This window comes from Dicentrarchus labrax, unplaced genomic scaffold (assembly GCF_905237075.1).
Source record: "Dicentrarchus labrax unplaced genomic scaffold, dlabrax2021, whole genome shotgun sequence".
NCBI classification, from domain to species: domain Eukaryota; kingdom Metazoa; phylum Chordata; class Actinopteri; family Moronidae; genus Dicentrarchus; species Dicentrarchus labrax.
In genome coordinates, this window is record NW_026136703.1 from 2,196,719 (window position 1) to 2,218,547 (window position 21,829).

Genomic DNA, 21,829 nt, shown 5'->3' on the forward strand with positions numbered 1-21,829 from the left:
CTTTGAGTGGGAATCTGTGAAACCGCTGCGCTCATTTTCAGAGACTGATGGAGACGCATCATTCACAGGAGGTTTGCTAGTTTTTGCTTACCCTCTGCTTACTATTTTCATATTGTGTTGCAGTGGTTGGGACTTGTGCTTTAGAAACTGTAGAAGCACGGGACTGCAATATTTACCTTGAAATGTAATTATAAATTGGTCACAAGAAAAAGGACCTTCAGACCCTGCAGCTGTCTCCACTCTGGTCTCCAATGTCAGAGAACTAAAGTCTCAGCAGGGGTCAGAGATGAAGGGTCAAACAGTAAGCGTAGGAATCTCACCTCTGTCTCCCTGAGTCGGGCCTCCAGAGCATCGCGTGGCCCCTGGGTGTTGTCGTTGGCCCTCAGCCTCTCCTGGACGGCACGCATCCATGACAGGGCCGCCTCTAGGCTTTGGGTGAACTCCTGCTGCTCCTGCTGCGTCATGATGAGCAGTCCTCTTGGGCCTGAGAAGAACAAGTCAGACTCTATATCAGCACGTACTTAGTGGAATTGTACATAACTGTGGTTTGTACGATGGAAACCAGGAGACACACGTTTAATGACTGCTCATGCAATGGTTGTGGAGCAGTGTAGAGAAGTGCTAAGACTGCAAAAAAGAATTCATAATTGGGGATCCTACATATTTAAAGAGCATTTTTACCTCATAAAAAGGCAGACAATAGCTCAGTCCGTAGGGAACCAGGGGGTGACTAATCCAGCATGGACCACAGTATGGTGTGTGAACAATTGATCGAAATATCAAAATAAGTGTTTGTCAAAATAATCACAACATTATTTTTTTTACAATTTGATGCAGCCCTGGTGTTGACTGGTGGTTAGAGAGGTACTAGCTCACCTCATGGGCACTGCTGAGGCACAGAACCCCTAACTACTCCTCGGGCCCTTCACGCAACCATCTCTCCACATTTGTGTCTATAAGACCTGTATGTATGATTGCATTCTGGTAGTAGTGATTGCATTCGTGGTAAACAAAAAAGTGTGAAATAAATTAGATTCCTCAAAGTAGCCACCCTTTGCTTTGTTGACAGTGCTGCAAACCCTTGGCCTTCTCTCAATGAGCTTCATGATGTAGTCACCTGAAATGGTTTTCACTTCACAGCTGTGCCTTGTCAGGGTTCATTTGTGGAATTTCTTGCCTTCTTAATGGGGTTGGGACCATCAGTTGTGTTGTGCAGAAGTCAGGTTGGTACACAGCTGACAGCCCTATTTGACAACTGTTAGAATTCATATTATGGCAAGAACCAATCAGCTAAGTAAAGAGAAACGACAGTCCATCATTACTTTAAGAACTGAAGGTCAGTCAGTCCGGAAAATTGCAAAAACTTTGAATGTGTCGCAAAAACCATCGAGCGCTACGACGAAACTGGCTCACATGAGGACCGCCCCAGGAAAGGAAGACCAAGAGTCACCTCTGCTGCTTAGGATAAGTTCATCCGAGTCACCAGCCTCAGAAATCCCAAGTTAACAGCACCTCAGATTAGAGCCCAGATGAATGCCACACAGAGTTCTAGTAGCAGACACATCTCTACATCAACTGTTCAGAGGAGACTGCGTGAATCAGGCCTTTATATAACTTTATTTGTTAAGATTTTAAAAACAACCAAAGTTGAAAGTGCTGTACAGAAGAATAAAAAACCACTACTAAGGAAAAGCAACAAGCAGAAGAGATTTGTTTGGGCCAAGAAACACAAGGAATGGACTTTAGACCAGTGGAAATCTGTGCTTTGGTCTGATGAGTCCAAATTTGAGATCTTTGGTTCCACCCACAGTGTCTTTGTGCGACGCAGAAAAGGTGAACGGATGGTCTCTACATGCATGGTTCCCACCATGAAACATGGAGGAGGAGGTGTGATGGTGCTTTGCTGGTGACACTGTTGGGGATTTTTTCAAAATTGAAGGCACACTGAACCAGCATGGCTACCACAGCATCCTGCAGCATCATGCCATCCCATCCGGTTTGCGTTATGTTGGACCATCATTTATTTTTCAACAGGACAATGACCCCAAACACACCTCCAGGCTGTGTAAGGGCTATTTGACCAAGAAGGAGAGTAATGGAGTGCTGCGCCAGATGATCTGGCCTCCACAGTCACCTGATCTAAACCCAATCGAGATGGTTTGGGATGAGATGGACCGCAGAGTGAAGGCAAAAGGGCCAACAAGTGCACAGCATCTCTGGGAACTCCTTCAAGACTGTTGGAAAACCATTTCAGGTGACTACCTCATGAAGCTCATCGAGAGAACGCCAAGAGTGTGCAAAGCAGTAATCAAAGAAAAGGGTGGCTACTTTGAAGAATCTAAAATATAAAACATGTTTTGAGTTATTTCACACTTGTTTACTACATAATTCCATATGTGTTCATTCATAGTTTTGATGCCTTCAGTGAGAATCTACAATGTAAATAGTCATGGAAATAAAGAAAAAACATTAAATGAGAACGTGTGTCCAAACTTTTGACTGGTAGTGTGTGTGTGTGTGTGTGTGTGTGTGTGTGTGTGTGTGTGTGTGTAAAAAGTTAAAACAAGAATTTCCTAATTAGGGAAAATAAACTTTTTTCATGAAGACCAACTTTAGCCCATTGGCATGTATGGGAGCGGGGTGTCCCCCCCCCAAATCTATATATATATATATATATATATATATAATTAAAAAAAACATCATATAAAATATATAATTACTGCCTTGTAATAAGATCTGCAGAGTTGCAGTGCTGGCACTACTGCATTCACTGTTTCTGCACACTCACTGTTCCCTGAAGAGACGCAGCCAGGAGGAAAAACCTTGAGGACATTACTGACAGAGGTAGTCTGTAGTAAAACGTATGGGAGGAGTCCTGGCACTGAAAGAGGCATCACATCTTTTCTTAGGGGGAAAATAAAATAAGGGCGGCATGTGCCTTTTTCCTGAATGACTCATTTGTCCTCACCACCACATTCCTTCTAACCAATATCTACTTCTTTTGAAACATGGTGATATTTAGAACTCCCTGTCCTCTGTGAAAGCTAAAAAATTGCCCATGCCAAAACTTTCTCTTTTGGAATTGATGGTCATATTTCTTAAACTCAGCTCTGATTGGTTGTTTTTGCTCAGGCCCGGTGGTATCTGTCTCATGTACTACTGTCAGGATATGGTGAAAGTTTCAGCAAATATGACAACAAGATATTTTATAATGGTTAACTTCTGCAGCTTTAATCAACAATAACATTTTAAAAACAATAATATGAACGTGCTGGAGTTAGCAGCAGACCTCTTTAACAACAGCCATTTTGAAATAGTAGGATAAACACAGGTGTGACCACTGATACTAATTAAGGTTCCGTTCCATTCAGGTCAAACAGTGACAGGGCGCTCTGACTGTGTACGTTGGCTCACAGGAATGGCTGTGCTACACTAAATGGATCTGAGCCTTAGTTAGTATCATTGGTAAAACCTGGGTTTACCTTACTATTTCATGTCAAAATAGTTTTTGTGAAAAAAGTGTATTAGTACCAATTATAACGTGTGCTTCCCTTTCCCTCTGTCACTGTACAGAGGCGTTTATGTCTCTCTTTCTCTTTAGTTCGAACAAACTCAAAGCATACAGTGCATACTCGGGGTTGCTTTCAGTAACACCACACGGCTGTTTGAACAGGGGGGAAGCTACAGTGACAAGTTACAGTCCTGTCCGTCTGTAGCAGCCGCCGCAGTCGGTTGAAGCCCCTCCTCCCGCACCTTGACAGCTCGTGCGGTAAACCCTGCATTAACACCAACTTTATCCGTTTCACTCACTCACGTCACAGACAGCACGGCGGGAACACACACTCTTGTTTGCCTGTCATGCTAACTGCGGTTACTGTACTCCTTTTAAATACATGGACGCTTGTCTAAGTTAGCATACAGTCAGAGATACAGTCTAGATACAACTTCAGTCTGTGGTATTATCGACTACAGGCTATACTAGTCCCGGTTAAGTCTAATTTACGACCGCACTGGTTTACGGTAAACACCCTGGCCATAAAGGACGACAAACCAAACCCATTATGTATATCTCCGCAGCTCATTACAGCGCAGTAATCTAATGTGGAGCTGGCGTAAGCACGACAGAGGCTACTGGGAGATAGCGTGTTTGTAGTTTGTTGTAGGCCTATCATTATTAAGCTAGCTGAACAACGATACGGCTTTATCAAATTAAAAACACTTACGGCTTTATGTGCATCAGGTGTGAGGAGCCGCTGATGCGAACGCTGCCCTGCTGTGTTGTGTACAGTGAAGTTATGGCAGGCAGGAAGTTGAGCCAAGGCCAACTGGTGCTGGAGTCAACGCAGCTTGTCATGCTGCCTTCAAGGACTCCTTGTAAACTACAACTTTCAACGTACAGGGAAGTTGTAGCTGACACTTAAACGGACTAAAGACAATATAATGCATTTTAGATGTTAAAAAATAAAGCAGTAATAATGCTGTAACTGTAAAAAACAACAAAAAAAAGTACCCAGTTAAAATATGTCAAAATAATAAGAGATACACTTTTATTTATCAACAGCCTACATAATGGAGATTTTAGGCTATTTTAGCATTTATGACGGTTCAGTTCATAGTGTCTTTCCCTGTTTTCAGTGACATTAAACTCATCAGCCGACCAGACTGAACCAGAAGAACAAACACATCCAGAGCAGCTGTTGGCATAGAGCCATGCACAGATTCAAACTGCAGGGCGCGTCTCAGGAGTGTGATCCTATTGGTAGAAAGAACAGCAGCGTTCCATTCAGTACTTATCCTGGGTTTCAAATACAGGGAACACTTGATAAAAAGGAATTTATGGAGAGTATGTTGCACCATTGGATTACAAATCAATAAGCAGTACATGGCAGTCTTCTATTAATATAATAAACTATAGTTTAATTGCTGGCATTTCTTCTTCTTCTTCTTCTTCTTCTTCTTCTTCTTCTTATTATTATTATTATTATTATTATTATGTTAAATAAAAGGACCAGTATGTAGGATTTAGTGGCATCTAGCGGTGTAGTTGCAGATTACAATATCCTCGCCTCACCCTGGAGGAGAAACTCTGGCAAACAGTAAAGAAGAAGACAGAAATCTGTCCCAGCAGCAGGCATTCTTACATCTTTGTGTCTCCATGAGCATGAACATGTGACTGCCCTCCTCCTCTTTAAGTGGTATCACACTCCTTCCTTCTCTCTCCATGGAAATCACAAACTGTCCTAACAGACAACAACATATTCAAATAGCAGCTGGCATGCAGCCAAACAGAAGTTTATGGAAGGTCAGTATGAAAAGAAACGTCTGCTGCTTTCTGTCAGTGTTAGCTTTGCTTTAGTGAGGTTAGTGTTGCTTTACTGGATTTAGCTAAATTAACTATTTAAAGCTGCAATGGTAGGTAACTTATAAAAAAAAAAACGTTCTGTCATATTTGCTGAAACCAGCAAAATCAGGTTCATCTGGCTCCTCCTAGTGCTCCTAATGGCATTTGCAAAAATCCACCGGGCCTGAATGAAAACAACCAATCAGAGCCGAGAAACATAGTTGATTGTTGAGTGTCATTCCCAGGGCGTCAAAGAGAATAGAACTGGATTGAACAGAATCCAACAAATACAATATCAACAAATATTATGCACTATGCCTTCTTAAAATCCCATCTAACCTACTGATAATTATAGATAATGTTCTTTTTGAGACAATATTATGATTATAATTGCACTGCAATGCATTGTCAGTGTAAATGAAGATACAGATGAAAGAAAGTGCATGACATCTGTGCTTTGAGGAGGTCAGAGGAGGCTGTGCTAGCTTTTTCAGCACTGTAGAGTGTCGCTGCAATATGATCCAATGCATATTTGAGAAAGTGGTCTCAAATCAGCTATAAAATTATCTGTCACAAAATAAGCTATTTGAGCAATTTCAGTCTGCTTTTTGGGTAAATCATTCCACAGAAACAGCACTTACAAAAGTGGTTTCGATACGGTGGACCACTGTATACTATTGGATAGACTTGAGAATTTCTTTGGCATCTCAGGACAAGTTCTAGAGTGGTTAAGATCATACCTGTCAGAAAGAGTCCTGTGCCGTCAAGCACGGGGTTCCCCAGGGGTCTGTTCTGGGTCCATTGCTTTTTTCACTTTACCTATCCCCATTGGGTCAGATTTTCCGTTCTTTTGGGATTGCTTCTAATATAGTCTAATATAGCTAAACTTGAGGCCTGTCCTGCAGCTGTTAAGAGCTGGTTATCAACAAATTTCTTGTTGCTTAATTCTGCTAAGACAGAAATGGTGGTTATCGGACCAGCAAAACTAGGTCATCTTTTTGAGCACATTACTTTGTCTCTCGATGATTGTGCAATCAATCGCAGAGACCAAGTTAAGAATCTTGGTGTGCTTTTCGATCACACACTTTTGTTTGAGAAGATCAGATCAATACTGTCGTTTAAGGACTCTGAGGTCCTCATTCATGCCTTTGTGTCATCTAGGCTAGATTATTGTAATGTCCTTCTGTCGGGTCTGCCAAAGAAAAGTCTTCGGAGTCTGCAGATGGTTCAGAATGCTGCAGCTCGTGTTCTGACCGGAGCCTCCAGATATGAACAGATTACACAAGTGTTATCCTCTCTCCATTGGCTCCCTATTCATGCCAGAGCAGACTTTAAGGTGTTGCTGCTAACCTATAAAATATTAAATGGCAGCGCACCGTTGTATCTTAAAGACCTAGTGAACCCCTTTGTGCCTGCTCAAGCCCTGCGTTCTCAGGGGACGGGTCTTCTGAGTGTCCCAAAGGTCAAAAAGAAGACAATTGTTGAACAGGCTTTTTCTTTCCGTGCACCGACATTGTGGAACAGTTTACCTCTGGACATCAGGCAGGCTTGTTCTGTTGAGGCTTTTAAAGCAAAGCTAAAGACCCATCTGTTTACTGTTGTGTATGAGTCCTAATTTCTCTGTATGTTTTCCTGAGAGTTCGAGTGTGTGTTTAATTTTGCTTTAGTTATTTGAAATGTTTTTAAATTGTATTTTCTATGCTCTGTACAGCACTTTGACCTGAAAGCGCTTTACAAATAAATGTATTATTGTTATTATTATTATTATTATTACTGCTGTTAATCAATGACTTGTCCTATGAGTTTTAAAATAGCAACAGTGGGCAGATTTGTAGGAGATTATTATTAGTGATGTTTGTTGTCTTTTTACCACAGTGGCATTTATGCTGTATATTAATGTAGTAATATTAAATGTATACTTCATTATCAAATAAATAATCACATGAATCAATTATGTAAAATATATCAATTGAGCATTCATTTGTTAAATAATTTAATAAATGATTATAACTCAACTCACTATGAAATGTTATTTGATCATTCTTATTTTCATAACAACAGATTAAATAGTTTATTTTGATTTCACAGTAACAAAAATGTGACATAACAACTATATCCTTATGACTTTTATTTCATAATATCAGGTTTTATTTCTCACTTTAAAAAAAAAAAAATCTAAAGGGAATCTAGAAGGGTACTATTTTATCCTCCAATGATTGCATTCTCACAGTACAAGTAAACATGCTAGCAAGGCTACCAAAAAGTAGTCCACTGACTGTCTCTGTCTGTCTTGTGATCCTTGCCTTTCAGGTCCCAGCGGCCCCTTGAGAGCAGTCCTCCTATCTACCAATCAGAGGGCCTCTGTGTAGCCTGAGAGGTTAAATCCAGGACAAAAAGTGGCCCAAATTTACCATAAAAACTCTTCTTTCATCTGGATTGTTTCGAGATATCTTACTTACTTACTAATCTGTAAAAATGTGGAGGATAAAAATAGGACTTCAGAAAGATGATGTCACCCCATACCCAATTAAAATTCTAACCTTGACAACCTTGACAGTCACTCAAACATTTGTTTTAATGACTGACTGCTCCACTTTCTTAACCTCAAACTTTTTGCATTAATGCTCATTTTGTATGTGCCTGAATAGGCTCTTCTCCTGAGGGTACTCCTTAATGAAGCCAGGTAGCATTGAGAGGTTCAGCAGGAGGCACAAAAAACCCTGCAGCGCTGCAACACAATCCAACTTCTGTTCAAGGCCTCAAGTCTCAGCAATGGTTAGGTTAAGTATAGAGGCTGGTTTGATGTTTAATGAGCAAATATCAAGATCAAAACCAACAATTAATGTATCTTATTGACAAGTACTGTGTGTAAGCCTGATATATCTTCTTCTTCTGTGCCATTATAGAGCTCCATTGTTGTCCAAAAATGATTAAAAACAGTGTACAACACAGTGTAGCACTGGGTGACATGTTCCTTCATTACCACGAACACACACATTGAAGTTTATTGACTCAATCCTACACATATGATCCTGCTGCCTCAAATACTCACTAGAACACCAAATCTGCCCCCAAAAATGCACTATTTACTCCCATTTTAGTAAAGTTAGCTAAAATGTTTGTTGCGCAACTGTTAAAAATAAAAGCTAATGGGCTTGGAGAGCCACAGACGAGGTCAGAAAGTACTGAGACATGGACTAACACATTGTTAGGCTTTTTGTGGAATTTGTTGACAAAAATAAAAACATGTAGTCTTATCATTGAAGTTACAGAGGCTGGAATTAAATTGATTTTGACTAATCCTGCATCCAAAACATCATTCTAACCCTAGCTTGAAGCATGGCAGATTACATTCTGGAGTGAAACTACTTGTAAATCCCTGTTTACTTAGAATTTGGCATCATACCCACCAAAGAACATAGAAATGGAGGCGAGTATTTTTCTTATGATATAGTCCTAATTGTGAAATACAAAATTCTACAACAGGAATGGATCTATTGTTTCTATTGTTGGAACGTTCCTATTTTTGGTTTCCACTGGAAGCTGACCAATATTTGTTGCCCTCCAGACCCAGATGTGCTTTAAAGTGATCAGTAATATCTTAAAATCACTTCTAAAGCAAATGGTCAGTGGAGAGACACCAGAATTGGAGTGATATTACATCATTCAGTAAGAAGCCGAGCTGCTGCATTCTGAACCAGTTGGAGGTGAGAGAGGAGAGTGTTAAAGTAGTCTAATCTGGAGAAAATTAGTGCATGAATGACTTTTACCAGATCAGAGGATTGGTTTTATTCTAGAGACAGTTAATACTGTGGTTTAATGAGAATTAACATCAACATGAACAAAAAATTTATTCCAAACTAACTGCCACCTTTTTTTTTGGGGGGGGGCTTTATTGCTGAAACTCGCTGAGACAATCTCAACTCGTGGCCTTTCAGTGTGTCATTTTGTGTCACATCGGGAAGCTTTTGCAAACTCATAATAACCAGGCCTGCTAAAATGTCAGTACATTCAGTTTGTGAATGAATCATGTCGAGGAGGTGTGACTGCTAACTTACAAGTGAGCAGCTTCTCCTTTTCGCATTCAGCTGACTCACAAACCATTTCATTTCCAAACCATGTGTATTCAGGTGATACATATTCATGAGCACCTGTTTGTGCCTTTCCGTAGTTCCACATTTAGGGAACTGTCAGAAGCTCTGCCACGTCATAATGTAAAGCAACATCACACTGTTTCAGCTTTTACCCCAGGGCGGAATTGTTTCTCACTGGCTCTGATAGTGGTGAAGTCTTCACACATTGGACAATTTTGTAGCTGTTATTTTCCTGCCAAGTATGCCATGCTTTTCCCTGCACTCTTTATACAAACAGTAAGCCTCTCATATTTGTCTCTGTCCTTCTGTCGTTACCTCTGTCTCCGTCCTTCTGTCTTTACGCCATTCTCTCTCTCTCTCTCTCTCTCTCTCTCTCTCTCTCTCTCCCCCAACTGGTCGAGACAGACAACCACCCACCTAGAGCCGAAGGGTCTGTCCTAGGTTTTCGCCTCTAACTAAAAGGTAGTTTTTCTTGCCGCCGTTGCCAAGGTCTTGCTCATGGTGGTACTGTTGGGTCTCTGTAAATAATGTTATAAGGAGTTCGGTATAGACCAGCTCTATTTGAAAAGTGTCCTGAGATAAATGGAGCGAAGCCTGCGAGCTAGTTCAGGCAGTCAACTCGAGCTGTGCTGCTATACACACACGACATGCCTCACTCCTCACTCATAAAAAAATTTGGGTCACTTTGGCCTGCAATTTCAACACGTGGCCTCGGTAGGCCCCATTTGGACTCCCTATGTGGGTCCTAATTGGGTCTATAAAAAGAAATGAAAACTTGGGCTTAAATTGGGCAACACAAATGATAACAGATGACAAATGAAGATGGGCACAACTGTCCCATTTCGTCCAAACATTATCCTGGCTCTCTTCCTATCCTCTTGGGGTGAGAGCACCTGCTGTGCTGAGCTGGTCCTGCTGATCTGGCTGGGTGGATTATCTCAAGGCCTGCGGCTCTTTAATCCAAACCCCACACTTCCTTTTCTGATGACTGTAGGCTGTTTCAGAGGTAGCACTTGTTTCAGTAATATAACCAAACATTTTATCAGATTAAAACTAAAATGTAGAGACGTTTGAAGGAGCTATAGATTAAATGCAATGGAATGTTAAAGATTAAACCTGTGGCTCCACTTGACCTTCATGACTTGACCTGCTTGTGCCCACATATCACCACTCCAGCATGTTTAGGCCTCATGAAGGGATCGTGATTATGCCATCAGATTTTTTTTTACATTTTATCGTTAAAACTTTTCAAACTTGAAATCATTGCATTTTGTGGCCATAAACAGGATTCTGACTGGACATTTTCCAGGAGCTTTTCTTGAGAATACAGGACACCACTTACTTACAAACAGTCCTATCGACTGTGGTTTGGGGCCAATTGACTACATTAATATGGCCATAAGTCATTTTGATTATTCCCTGGATATTTGGTCATTTTAAGCAATTTCCAAGTGATTCCATGACTATATAAAAAACGAGATTACTGCCTGTGATTCAGTGATTCCGGCTTGTGATGGATCAAAAAGTTTATACTCAAGAATGACATTTCAATACACTGTCATGACTCAGGAAACACAGGATCGGAGAACAGCATATACATTTGAATAAAAACTGAGTTGAATTACAGATAGGTGCAGGTACAGGTATGCAGAGAGGTAGTAATCCAGGTAAAGCACAAGTAAAAAACCAAATGCAACAAGGAACAAAACAACCAGGAACAAAGTAACCTGAGAAAGAAGAGAACACAAAGATTAAATGCACAGGTGAGGGGAAGGATAATGAGAATTACAAAATAAAACAGGGAACAATCAAACCAAACCCAAAATCAGGACATAAATTTACTTTGTACTTTGCACCTACAGATCTCCCTTACATATATGTGTATATACTCTATATATACATTGTTTAATTTTTTTTTATATGAAATATTTATTGTTTATAAGTATTTTTTAAATCTAAATTATGTTATGTTTAATGTGTGTAGACTGAAATGTTAATTTCATTGCGCAACCTGCAGCGTGTAGTGACAAATACATTCCTTGAATTCAAAGGCCACTGAGACGGATGAAAATAAACTCATAATCTCAAACACCTTTTAACTGAGGAATCATTGGACTAAAGGAAATCAAAAATAATGTAATTTACGCCCGTACATACTTTCAAACAAATCAAATGAAAAAAAAAAAAACAACCATACATTTAAAGTTTCAAACCAAATAAATTAAAAGGCTCCTTATGCTTTCCAGTGTCCAAAGATACTTTCTCTTCCTCCCTTTTATCCAGCTTCCTCTGCCTCCTCTCCTGCCTTTCTGCATAAACCTTTAACTATTCTGCAGTCTCATTTTCTTTTTGGTTGTGGCCTTTGGGAACCCCTATATAGTTGGTTTGGGGTAGTGGATGGCCCTGGAGAAGTGGTACTGGGCACCTCATCAGGCTCCTCTGTGCTGTGGCAATGATGTTAAGAGAGAGGCTCGATGGAGTCCCTCTGCCTCAGAGGCTTATGCATTGCGAGAAAAGAAAGTCAATTTCCTGACTGTCCCACCATCTGTCCCTGATCTGGTCAGTGGTAATAGGATCAGATCTTGTGTGAAGGGTGTAAGAAACACAAGGTTAAATGAACACATCTTTTGATAAAACCTTATCGTACTGGAGCCAGATAAATCACAAAGTTTCCCCATCAGTGTAATTGAACCCACATACAGAAATAGCCAACATGTGATCCACTGGCTCATTCATCAGATTTTGAACTTGGTTCACCCAACCCTTTTTACTTTGGCTTAAGTTTTTCTATTTCTTAATGGCTTGAACTGCTGCAAGGTTGGGGGTTCATTGTGTGTTTGGATAAAATGCTAAGTAGAGTCAGAGGAGGACATTTACCACAGCAGCAGGAGACTGTCAGTACTATATGCCCCAAACACACCAGGTTATAGCATGTGTTCGCTTTAGCTGTTGAGTTTACACTTATCCATTGGCTGGCTACAGTAAATAATCATGAACAGACATTTTTGAGGTTTAAATGTGGAATACTTACTTGGAACATTGGGCAGAAGCATTTCTGCTACGAGTGAAGTGAGGTTTGCACTCCAGCCGCAGTTGGATGAATTTAAGTGTTTTTTGTAGGCTAAGATCTGATGATAGCATTATGGAAATCATCAATTTTAATGCCTCCGGGCTTCCCCAGGCAACCTGTGTTTAACGTCACAACGCTATGAACTGTGGGTCATTTCCTCAAGTGAAGTCTGCAGAAATGCAGATTTAAGGCTCCTAAACTCTACAAGAGAGGCCTCATGCTCTTGATTTGACAGTGGTGCCACCCTAAGGACTCACATCCACGAGGGACATAGGGATTGGGCCTATTTACATCACTTTGTTTCCAAGATGGCTTTCTCTCCCAATCTGAGGCTTGTACTATGAAGCAGGACTTGGGGTTAGCGAGGTATGTTCAGGATTAACCTTGGGGTTTCAGTGTCAGAATGGTGGTTAACTTTTTACACACAGCTATGGTAACACCTATCCTGCTCTGGATTAGGTTATGTTGGAGACAGAGTCCTGCACCAGGTTGGGTACCTACAGAAACATTGTGTAAAGTCCCACAGACCACAATATGGAGTGTGGACTGGTAGCTGCCGAGGTGCCCTTGAGCAAGGCAACCTAACCCCAAGAAACTGCTCATGGGCGCTGCTAACGTGGCAGCCCATCACTCCACCATATCTCTCCCTGTTGCTTGTCCACAAGTGCATGAAGTGTGTATTTCAGCCTGTGTGTGTGTGTGTGTGTGTGTGTGTGTGTGTGTGTGTGTGTGTGTGTATAAAAATAAAAAAAAAGAGTGATAAAACAATTTCCCCAATACGGGATTAATAAAGTACATATCTTATCTTAAAATCACACATTCACATTGTGTGTGTCTTGAATATGCTTCCCTTGATTTGAAAATTATGTTCAGCTGAATTCTCTGGTCCCTCCCTAGCCTTGACGCAAGACTCAGAGGTCTGTTACTGTACATATGCTGACCCTGTTAGCATGCTGCATTTGAAATGCATCTTCCACATCAGCCTTGAAGAAGCAGTTTCCAGTACTCTACAGAACAACATCTTGAATTTTTACAGGAATAAACAAACTTTTTATGATATATCCATTATGATTATCCATTTAGCATTCCCTTAGGTTTGAAACTTGAATCTAAGCATCACTGACAGTGTAAACTATAGATATAATTTAAATGTAAATCAATGTAATCCAAATCAAAGGCATACTTAGTTCATCATAATTACATTTAATATCCCCTGATAAATACATTGAAACATTCTTTAATGTCAGTAGCAACTCATGAATGCTTATGCCAGGACCACACGGCGTACCCCTACCTGTGCGCTACCTCGTTGAACTACTGCAGCTCGCATCTGTGTGGTGTTGCTCCTGTGGTGCTGCTGCTGCCAGCTCTATCTACACTGAATTTTTCCTGCAAATATTTCACAATAAAAGTTTATTTAAAAAATATAGTGTTAAAATTTTTTTTTTTCATGTGGCATATTATACAGCTATAGATATTAACTGTAGTGAAAAGTGTAGCCTCGAAATTCCACGAAGCATGGCTTTATAAATTCAATCCGGAGTCTGCACACAGTATTTTATTTTGAAATTGATTATATTCTCTACGCGTTTTGACTTCCTGCCAGTGCGAACTGCTCTGTGCTGTTTAATGTGAGTGGGTTGCAGGTTTGGTTAAAAGAAAGACCAGATGCATATGGTGCATCTGGTCTTCTGTGACACGGCGTGGCTCTTCCAGTGGAATTTTGAGCATTGTCAAGAACGGGCATGTCGTGGAAAAAATAGGCGCTCGACAAACTGTGTGGCTACTTTAATCTGTTAACATGGGCACCAGAATAAAAAACAAGAGATTCCACACTCACACACACGCTGCTCACGTGAACAGTGTGGTCCAGGCATTACAGAAATAGGTCTACAGAACATTTCAACTACAGACTTAATGAAATAAGAACAACTTTCAAAAAAGGTATACGTTTTATAGATTTACGTACTGTGACAGTGCATGTGAATAAAGCTTTACTGTGGATGTTATTACTCAAATGTTCTCAAATCACCCAATTGTCAATATATAATCAGATGCTGTCATATGATAGAACCAGTCAAATGTCTGTATTGTATAAATCAGAAATTGGTTGATGTATAAATGGCTACACTAATATACAAAAGCAATATGTTTTTAAAAGGTTATAAATAATTTACATTGTTACAATACATTCTTTAGCACAACCAGTAGGCCTATATTTCAAACGGCACTCAAATATAATTACATAAATTTTTTTTGTGGTCTAAAATAAATCTCAATTTTTTTTTTTTTTAAACTCATCACATGTATGACTCCAGAAAATGTATGCTACTTGACAATTTACAGGAATAATGTGACAATTTGTAACACTGCATGAAAATCTTTAGATGTACATGTACAGTTATGTTAGACATTTCACTTTGGTAGAACTTCAGTAGCCCTCAGGTGCAAAAGAAAATGTCAGAAACCATGTCAACACAGTCAGGGCGTACAGTGGATCAGTGCTTAGCACTTCTGCTGTCAGGGCCCACCTTTGCCCTGCAGTAAGTGGTTATAGAAAATTGATGGATAGATATAAATTAAATACACAAAATCTTGGTTAACCCTTCTGTCTGTTCTTCCCTCCTCCCCATGTCACCACACTGCTGCTTACCCTTGGGGACCTCCTCTTTGTGGTGTTCTCCATTCTGATTGGATAAAGCTGTAACGGGATACCAGAAATGAATGGCAGTAAATAAAACTTTAAATACACATAACCTCTTGCCCTTTAATCAGCAACAGTTAATTGAATGGAATGCTAATTTTTTTTTTTTTCCTGCTGGTAGATACACATGCTGACACATGACCAGGCTGAGCTTGATTTCCTTTGTCTCACAGATGAGCACCCTGCTATAGTGTTTTCACAACATGTGGACAAACTATTTCATTAAGATATAAGTTTGAGGAAAACAAATGGTACCCCATAACAGACTGCGAATTCATTCTGGTTGCTCAACAATATATGAGAGCACCTTTTAATTCCTGCTTCTTGTAGCTATAACAGACTATCATCAACATATAATGTAACAATGAGAAAAACAGACTCTGACCTCATACAATGTGTTAAAGACTTTGTGTTTTCTGAAATGCTGATGTCTGTGTGTGTCCTGCCAACTGCATTTTTTCTTTTAGTTTTGTTAATTTGTTTTCTAAAATCTTGTGTTTTTCACCTTTTGTCAAAGTTCTGCCCCTGATGGAAGCTTGCCTCTGTTGTTTAACTAGCTGTATCTTGTATTTTCTTTTCAACAGTTTGGTTTGTCCCTTCTGGGCTACTGTAGAACATGACAGTTCAACATGGCAGACTCTGAAAAAGAGGACCCGCTCCCTCTGTAGATAAAAACAGCTCATTCTGAGGTAACAAAAACATGATTCTTATTTCCAGCTGATAAAACACCTAGTTGAAAACATACATATGAATATTATATTCCATTTCTGACAATAGATCCTCCTAAATGTTACACACTGGTCCTTTAAAAAGCAAAAAAATTATGCTGGGGCTTCAATGTTAATGTTATCTTTCCCAGCATTCACTTTTTGCACAAGTCTTAGCCATCAAATGATGCCAATGCCATCAAAGCCAAAAGGGAGTAGAAGCTGAACGTTCAACGTTATATAAATATGTAATTTACTTTCCACTGGATGTCACACTAAAGCACCAACAACTCAGTATCGCTATCGCTCTGCATCAGACTCCATAGATAAAAATGGTAGTTTTACCTTGCATATAATTGTAACTTTAGTGGACCGAAAAAAAAAAAATAAACCACCCAAAACTCCAACAATCAACTTCATTCACTGACACAGATGATGTAATATATTAATAATTATATATTCAATTTCATATATAACCTTTAACAAAATAATTGGTCTTTTGTCTTGATGTTTAAATGTTACTAACCAGTACAGTTGCAGATAATGTGGGAGGAAGCTATAAATTAGCACTGACAGCTGGTGCAACACACCATGAGGTGGGCAGGGACATTGGTTCCCTATAGAATACTTTCAGTTTTGACTGCACACACTGGTATGAATTCACAAAGGCAAACAGCCATAGATTGGTGATCTGGGGAACTGTGTTCATTACTTAGATTAATTTTAATAAACTTATCCAGTAAGTCATCTGCAAACACTCTTGGGTCACATTGTTCCACTCACTGTAAGGTCATAGTGTTCACAAGGTAAGTTGAGCTTTTTGACAGATTAAATTGGTCAAAAAAATAATTACAATGAAAGCTTAGATCAATTACCAGAGTTCTGTTAGAAGCTTTGCAGAGCTTTTGAAGTAGCTCTAGAAGTTAAGTGGAGATTTGCGAGTACCTATGTATAATCAAAGGGAATAAAAACAGTGTTCATCAGGCATAATCATTTCTAAAGAAGTTCAAGGAAAGTCTGTGTTCTGCCTGGTAGGTGCAACATGGACAAGAAGCTGATAACGGTGTCCCAAAATTTGCACTGAGCTTTTATTTCAAAGACAAGTGAAATCAATTAATGCTGGTAAGTTCTGAAGTAATTTTATGAAGCAAGCATCTGTTTATTTTATTTGCTAACTGGAATAAATAGCTATACTGACCTTAGCAGACAATGTCCCACTGGCCAAGAAACCTTTTATAATACAAGTATCACCAAAGTCATCACTTATTTCATATGCTAAGGCAACTAGCCAGGCCGGTTTCTGAAAAAGTCTGTGTAGTCTTCAACACATCAGAACAGTGTGACAATATCAAAACCAGCAGCCAAATCAGTGGCCTTGGCTGCTAATATTTTTTCTATCTTATCTCAAGATCATTACTAATCAAAATTCCTACATGAGGGGCCACTTCAAAGATGTTGGGCAAAACAGCTCATATAGCTGTGGAGCAGAGCTATGTGCGCAAATGGGCTGTTAAATGTGATAAACAGGACAAAAAATGGATTGAAGCAACATGAGCTAAGAATTCTTCCTCTCCCTTTCACGTTCTTCTCTGTTCCTATAACATCTACTGGCATAAAAACAAGCCCGCCTCTTGCTTGATTTCATTGGCTGCCTGGGCCCAGCGTGACAGTGACGAGTGGTGGGACTCCATGCCTTATGCTGAAAAGTTGAAAATATCTGAACTTTTACGCACTTCTAATAACTGCAATTGTTTTCCTACTGTACCATAGGAAAACAATGGTTTGGCAATGCGTTTCCAGTGACACATCTTGGTGTGATCGCCCACTGAGATGTCTTTATCTGAAGATATCACACCATTTTCTCTAACTTGATTATTTAAACATTAAAGAAAATGTGTATTATATATTGTCATAATTGATGTCCTTTCTGCTTTATATTTTCACTCTATTCACTTTCTGGATGCCTCTATCAGTGCATTTCCATCCACCCATTTGTTTATATTCTATTTGAGCGGAAATGTTGTAAATTTAAAATAAATAAATAAATTAAATCAAAATATTGAAAAAAAAGTCAAAATAAAATGTGACTTAGCAAATAAATCCTGTGATTTAATTGTCCACTATAGCTTCCGCTGCAGATGTCATATTTTCATCACGTTTTCCACAGGGTTTTTCCTAATTTGAGATTTTACCAGAGCTCTTTGGCTGCAGTGGTTCAATGGCACCTGACTGGAGAATTACTAATAATGTTGATATCCAGCTCTTAATTTTCACACAGCAGTAGTGGATGGAAATATCTCTGGCGAGTTTTTTTCTGTTAAATTTGTACCACATTTGGGTGGAAACCTGTAAAGGTTGAGAAAAATGAATCAGTGACCAAAATCCACTCTGATAGACCATTAAGTTTGGAAGACTGTTACCCTCAGATACATTAAAGTCATCACTAGACTAGACTTTTTATCAATGCTAGCAGTGTGCTCTGGGAAGCGTTCAGAGATAGAGATACATCTTGGCAAATATTGACATTTATGCTCCCCAGAGGATGAATCTTACTGACTTTAGTGATGCACTGGCTTGATCTGCCTGTAGCACCTCCATGAGGTTTACAGTTTTGGTTTTGAAAAACAGGTGTGGGATTGATTATCATGGAATTTGGTACAGACATTCAAGGATAAACTGTAGTGACTTTGTTGATCTCCTGACCTTTTGGTTCACTTTTGGTTCAGTGAAATGTCTCAGTTGAGCAAAATGTCTCCACAGCTGTTAGATGGGTTGCCGTAAACTTTGGTACAGACATTGAAGTTTTCATCTAGCGCCATCATTAGGATCAAATTTCTACCAGTACTCTGGTCTATGACCAGCAAAACTGATGATATCTCCATCAGTCTAACATTTACTAACAAATGTTTGCATGCTAAGCTAGGTGAACATGGTAAACATTGACTGCTTAACATCACCAGCATGTTAACATGAGCATGTTCGCGTGCTGGCATTAGCATTTAGCTCAAAGCACCACTAAACACAGCCTCAAAGAGCTGCTGACATGTACACACTGTTGATTCCTCAACATTAAGTTATAATATTTTTTTTTAGATAACAGGCTTAAAATATGGGGAAGTTTGTTACCTTCATCATCACTGTTTATAAGTCATGACTGATAGAAAATGGGCCTTAAAAATGTATGATCATGATGATTTTCAGCTTTATCATTACAAATGATATAAAGACAGAAACCTATCAACTGAGAGGATCACAGCATGAACACACGCAAAGCATACCATATCCCTATCCATCAATGCTAGAAGTCAAATACAAAGATTTACTTTTTCTTTCAATAAACTGCTGTTCATCTGAGGAACAACAGTAATGATGACAAAGAGCATTTTAACAGCAGTTGACAGTCAAATGATTATTTTCTTTGTTTTTAGTTTCGAGTGTTAATGAACATTCAAATTGCTGCATGAGGAAAAAAAATGAAAAAGGAGTCACTCACAAAGTCTCAGTGCTGAACTTTTTCCAAACCTTTCAAAACAAATAATCTTTTCAGGCTCTGTAACTGTCCAAGGCTTAAACCTAATGATCTTTCATCAACAGAGATACAGAACAGCAGCCCTCTTAGAACTAGTCCAGAAGTGTCCCATTCTGATGCAGCATTGATACTGCCTGTGTGTTAATCTCTCTGGTCTCAGTCTGGATTCAGGAGTGTCTTTCAGCAGTAGACGGACCAGTAGATAAGGTTGAAAAAGATGTACGAACCAGGGAAAATCATCCGGGAGTATTTGTCAATTGCATGCGTGTTCTGGATGATGTTGATGGCACGCAAGCTCTTCTTCTTCTTGGTGGTAGTGGACTCACTGCTCACAGACAGATGGACCACCATGTGTTCAGGTTTCTCTAGAACCTCGTGCAGCTCTTCCTGCTCCTCCTCTGGTACCATGGGCTCCTCGGTGTAGCCGGCCAGGCTGTTGGTGTCAGCCTCGCTGTAGGTGCCATCCAACATGGTCATAGTTCGCGTCTGGGAGATCCCGCAGGTGCAGGGCAGGGACTGGCAGGGAAGAAAAATAAAATGTCATCACTTTTATGGAATACACGTTTTAAAGGAACGGAAGTCATCAAAAGTGTCCTTAATCGATGGTTGACTTCGGTAATCCATACTAATACTTTTTTTGTCCTGCTAATCGTGGGCCTAATTATGGCAGTTCATTTGTTGGTTGCTTACTTTGGTCCAGAGCTAGACATCTCAGCAAAAGGCAACAATACCATAATATTAAGTATGAATATGCACTGTCCCTGAAGGACAGATCAATTTAACTGTGGTGACGTGGCTTTCACAAGGTCAACATTTCCTCTCGATTGAGGCTTTTGTCAATGATAAGGTATCTCAAACACAGATGGGTGAATTTCCATGAAACCTGCTATGGATATTTATGGTCCCCAGAGGGTGGATATCAGTGTTATTGTTGGCCCCCTCACCTTTTCTGTTGAACCGTTGGGCCTAATGATGGCAGTGAGTGTAGATCTTTTTGGTTGCTCAAACACTGTACCAGAACAACCAGCAACAATACTATATTTGGAACATTTCTTTTGACTGATGCTGAAGGTATCATCAAAATTTCAAAACTGCTGTGGACATTTATGGTCCCAAGAGGGTGAATCTCTATGTTATTGCTGACCCCATGACTCTCCTGTACAGTGGGGCCTAATGATCCCATTGTTTGTTCATCTGTTGGCTGCAACAACTCCAGAACAAGAAATCAACAGAACGAGGTATGTAACATACACCTGACGTAATGTATGTTAATTGATGTACAGAACTTAAAATAAACACTTCACTTTTGGTTTCACATGGGACACAAACAGTGGTCTCCCACCTCATCCCTTCATATGCAGACCTTCTCATGATTGATACTACATCACCTGACTTTGACACTTTGCATTTCAAGGCCCTCTCAGTTTCTCTTTCACAGGAAGTGTGAACAGGCAGAGTTGTGATCTTCAACTACACTACTAGATGCCACTAAAGCCTACACACTGGTCCTTTAAAAATGTCAGCTTTAATGAAAACTGAAGCCTGAAAAAGGGCTGCTGGAATGGCTTTACATATTCAACCATGTTGAAGGGATATGTCCTGTGTAATTGTATAATTTTCTTATTGTCAACAAATCCCATGAACAAAACAAAACAGCAATGTGTTAGTCTGTCTCTAAGTAATTCCTGACTTCTCTACCCTGTCTGTGGCTCTGAAGATGCATATCTTTAAAAGTACCTGACATAGTTTCAGTTTGTAAAAATTATGTTTTTTAGTGAGTATTCCTTGGTAAATGGTAAATGGTAAATGGACCTGTACTTGTATAGTGCCTTTCTAGTCTTCCGACCACTCAAAGCGCTTTTACACTACGTGCCACATTCACCCTTTCACACACATTCAGTCAGTGATGGCAAAGGCCATCGAACGGAAACTAACTCATTCATACATCCTTGCAGCAGTACAGTGTGCCGCGTGGCACTGAGTCAAAATAAACAGTAGTGCTGGGTTTGGCACTGCACGTGGGATTTGTTGAAAGTTGTTTGTTTGAGAAAAATATAAATTATCATCAGGCTTATCTTTTAAAATGGTTTACAGACTCTGCTGCACTTTGGTTTTATGAACTCAGGTATGGGTTCATTTATCACAAAATACTGCATAAACCTTTTTCTGGTCTTTTAATTTCTGACAATCAGAGAATCAGAGTCCATGGAAAGTTTATTTTGCTGCTCACTAATAATTCATAGCTTATTGCCATGATTCTTTTTGCAGTTATTTGATCAAGTAAAATTAATGATAAACACAGACAACCATTTCAGGAGTGTTTAGTCTGTAAAGTACAGACATCAAACAGTGGATCAGTGAGTGTAAAGACAGCAGTGGACGAT

At 39.6% G+C, this 21,829-nt stretch overlaps 2 protein-coding genes and 1 long non-coding RNA gene across 3 annotated transcripts in view; 1 reads left to right on the forward strand and 2 right to left on the reverse strand.

The window, feature by feature from the left end:
- Nucleotides 1-4,337, reverse strand: part of syne3 (spectrin repeat containing, nuclear envelope family member 3) — a 51,700-nt gene extending 47,363 nt beyond the window's left edge. The window contains exons 1-2 of the mRNA XM_051383619.1: nucleotides 4,224-4,337; nucleotides 321-484 (exon numbers count right to left, since the gene is read on the reverse strand). Of these exons, the coding sequence (XP_051239579.1) occupies nucleotides 321-464 (144 nt within the window). The 5' untranslated portion in view covers nucleotides 465-484; nucleotides 4,224-4,337. The remainder of the gene's footprint in view (nucleotides 1-320; nucleotides 485-4,223) is intronic.
- The window catches only part of LOC127354537 (uncharacterized), a 520,620-nt gene that overhangs the window by 324,328 nt on the left and 174,463 nt on the right, over nucleotides 1-21,829 (forward strand). The window lies entirely within an intron of this gene.
- The window catches only part of gabrr2a (gamma-aminobutyric acid type A receptor subunit rho2a), a 56,383-nt gene continuing 48,832 nt past the window's right edge, over nucleotides 14,279-21,829 (reverse strand). Inside the window, 1 exon segment of the mRNA XM_051383878.1 lies at nucleotides 14,279-19,961. Coding sequence (XP_051239838.1) covers nucleotides 19,626-19,961 — 336 coding nt within the window. The 3' untranslated portion in view covers nucleotides 14,279-19,625.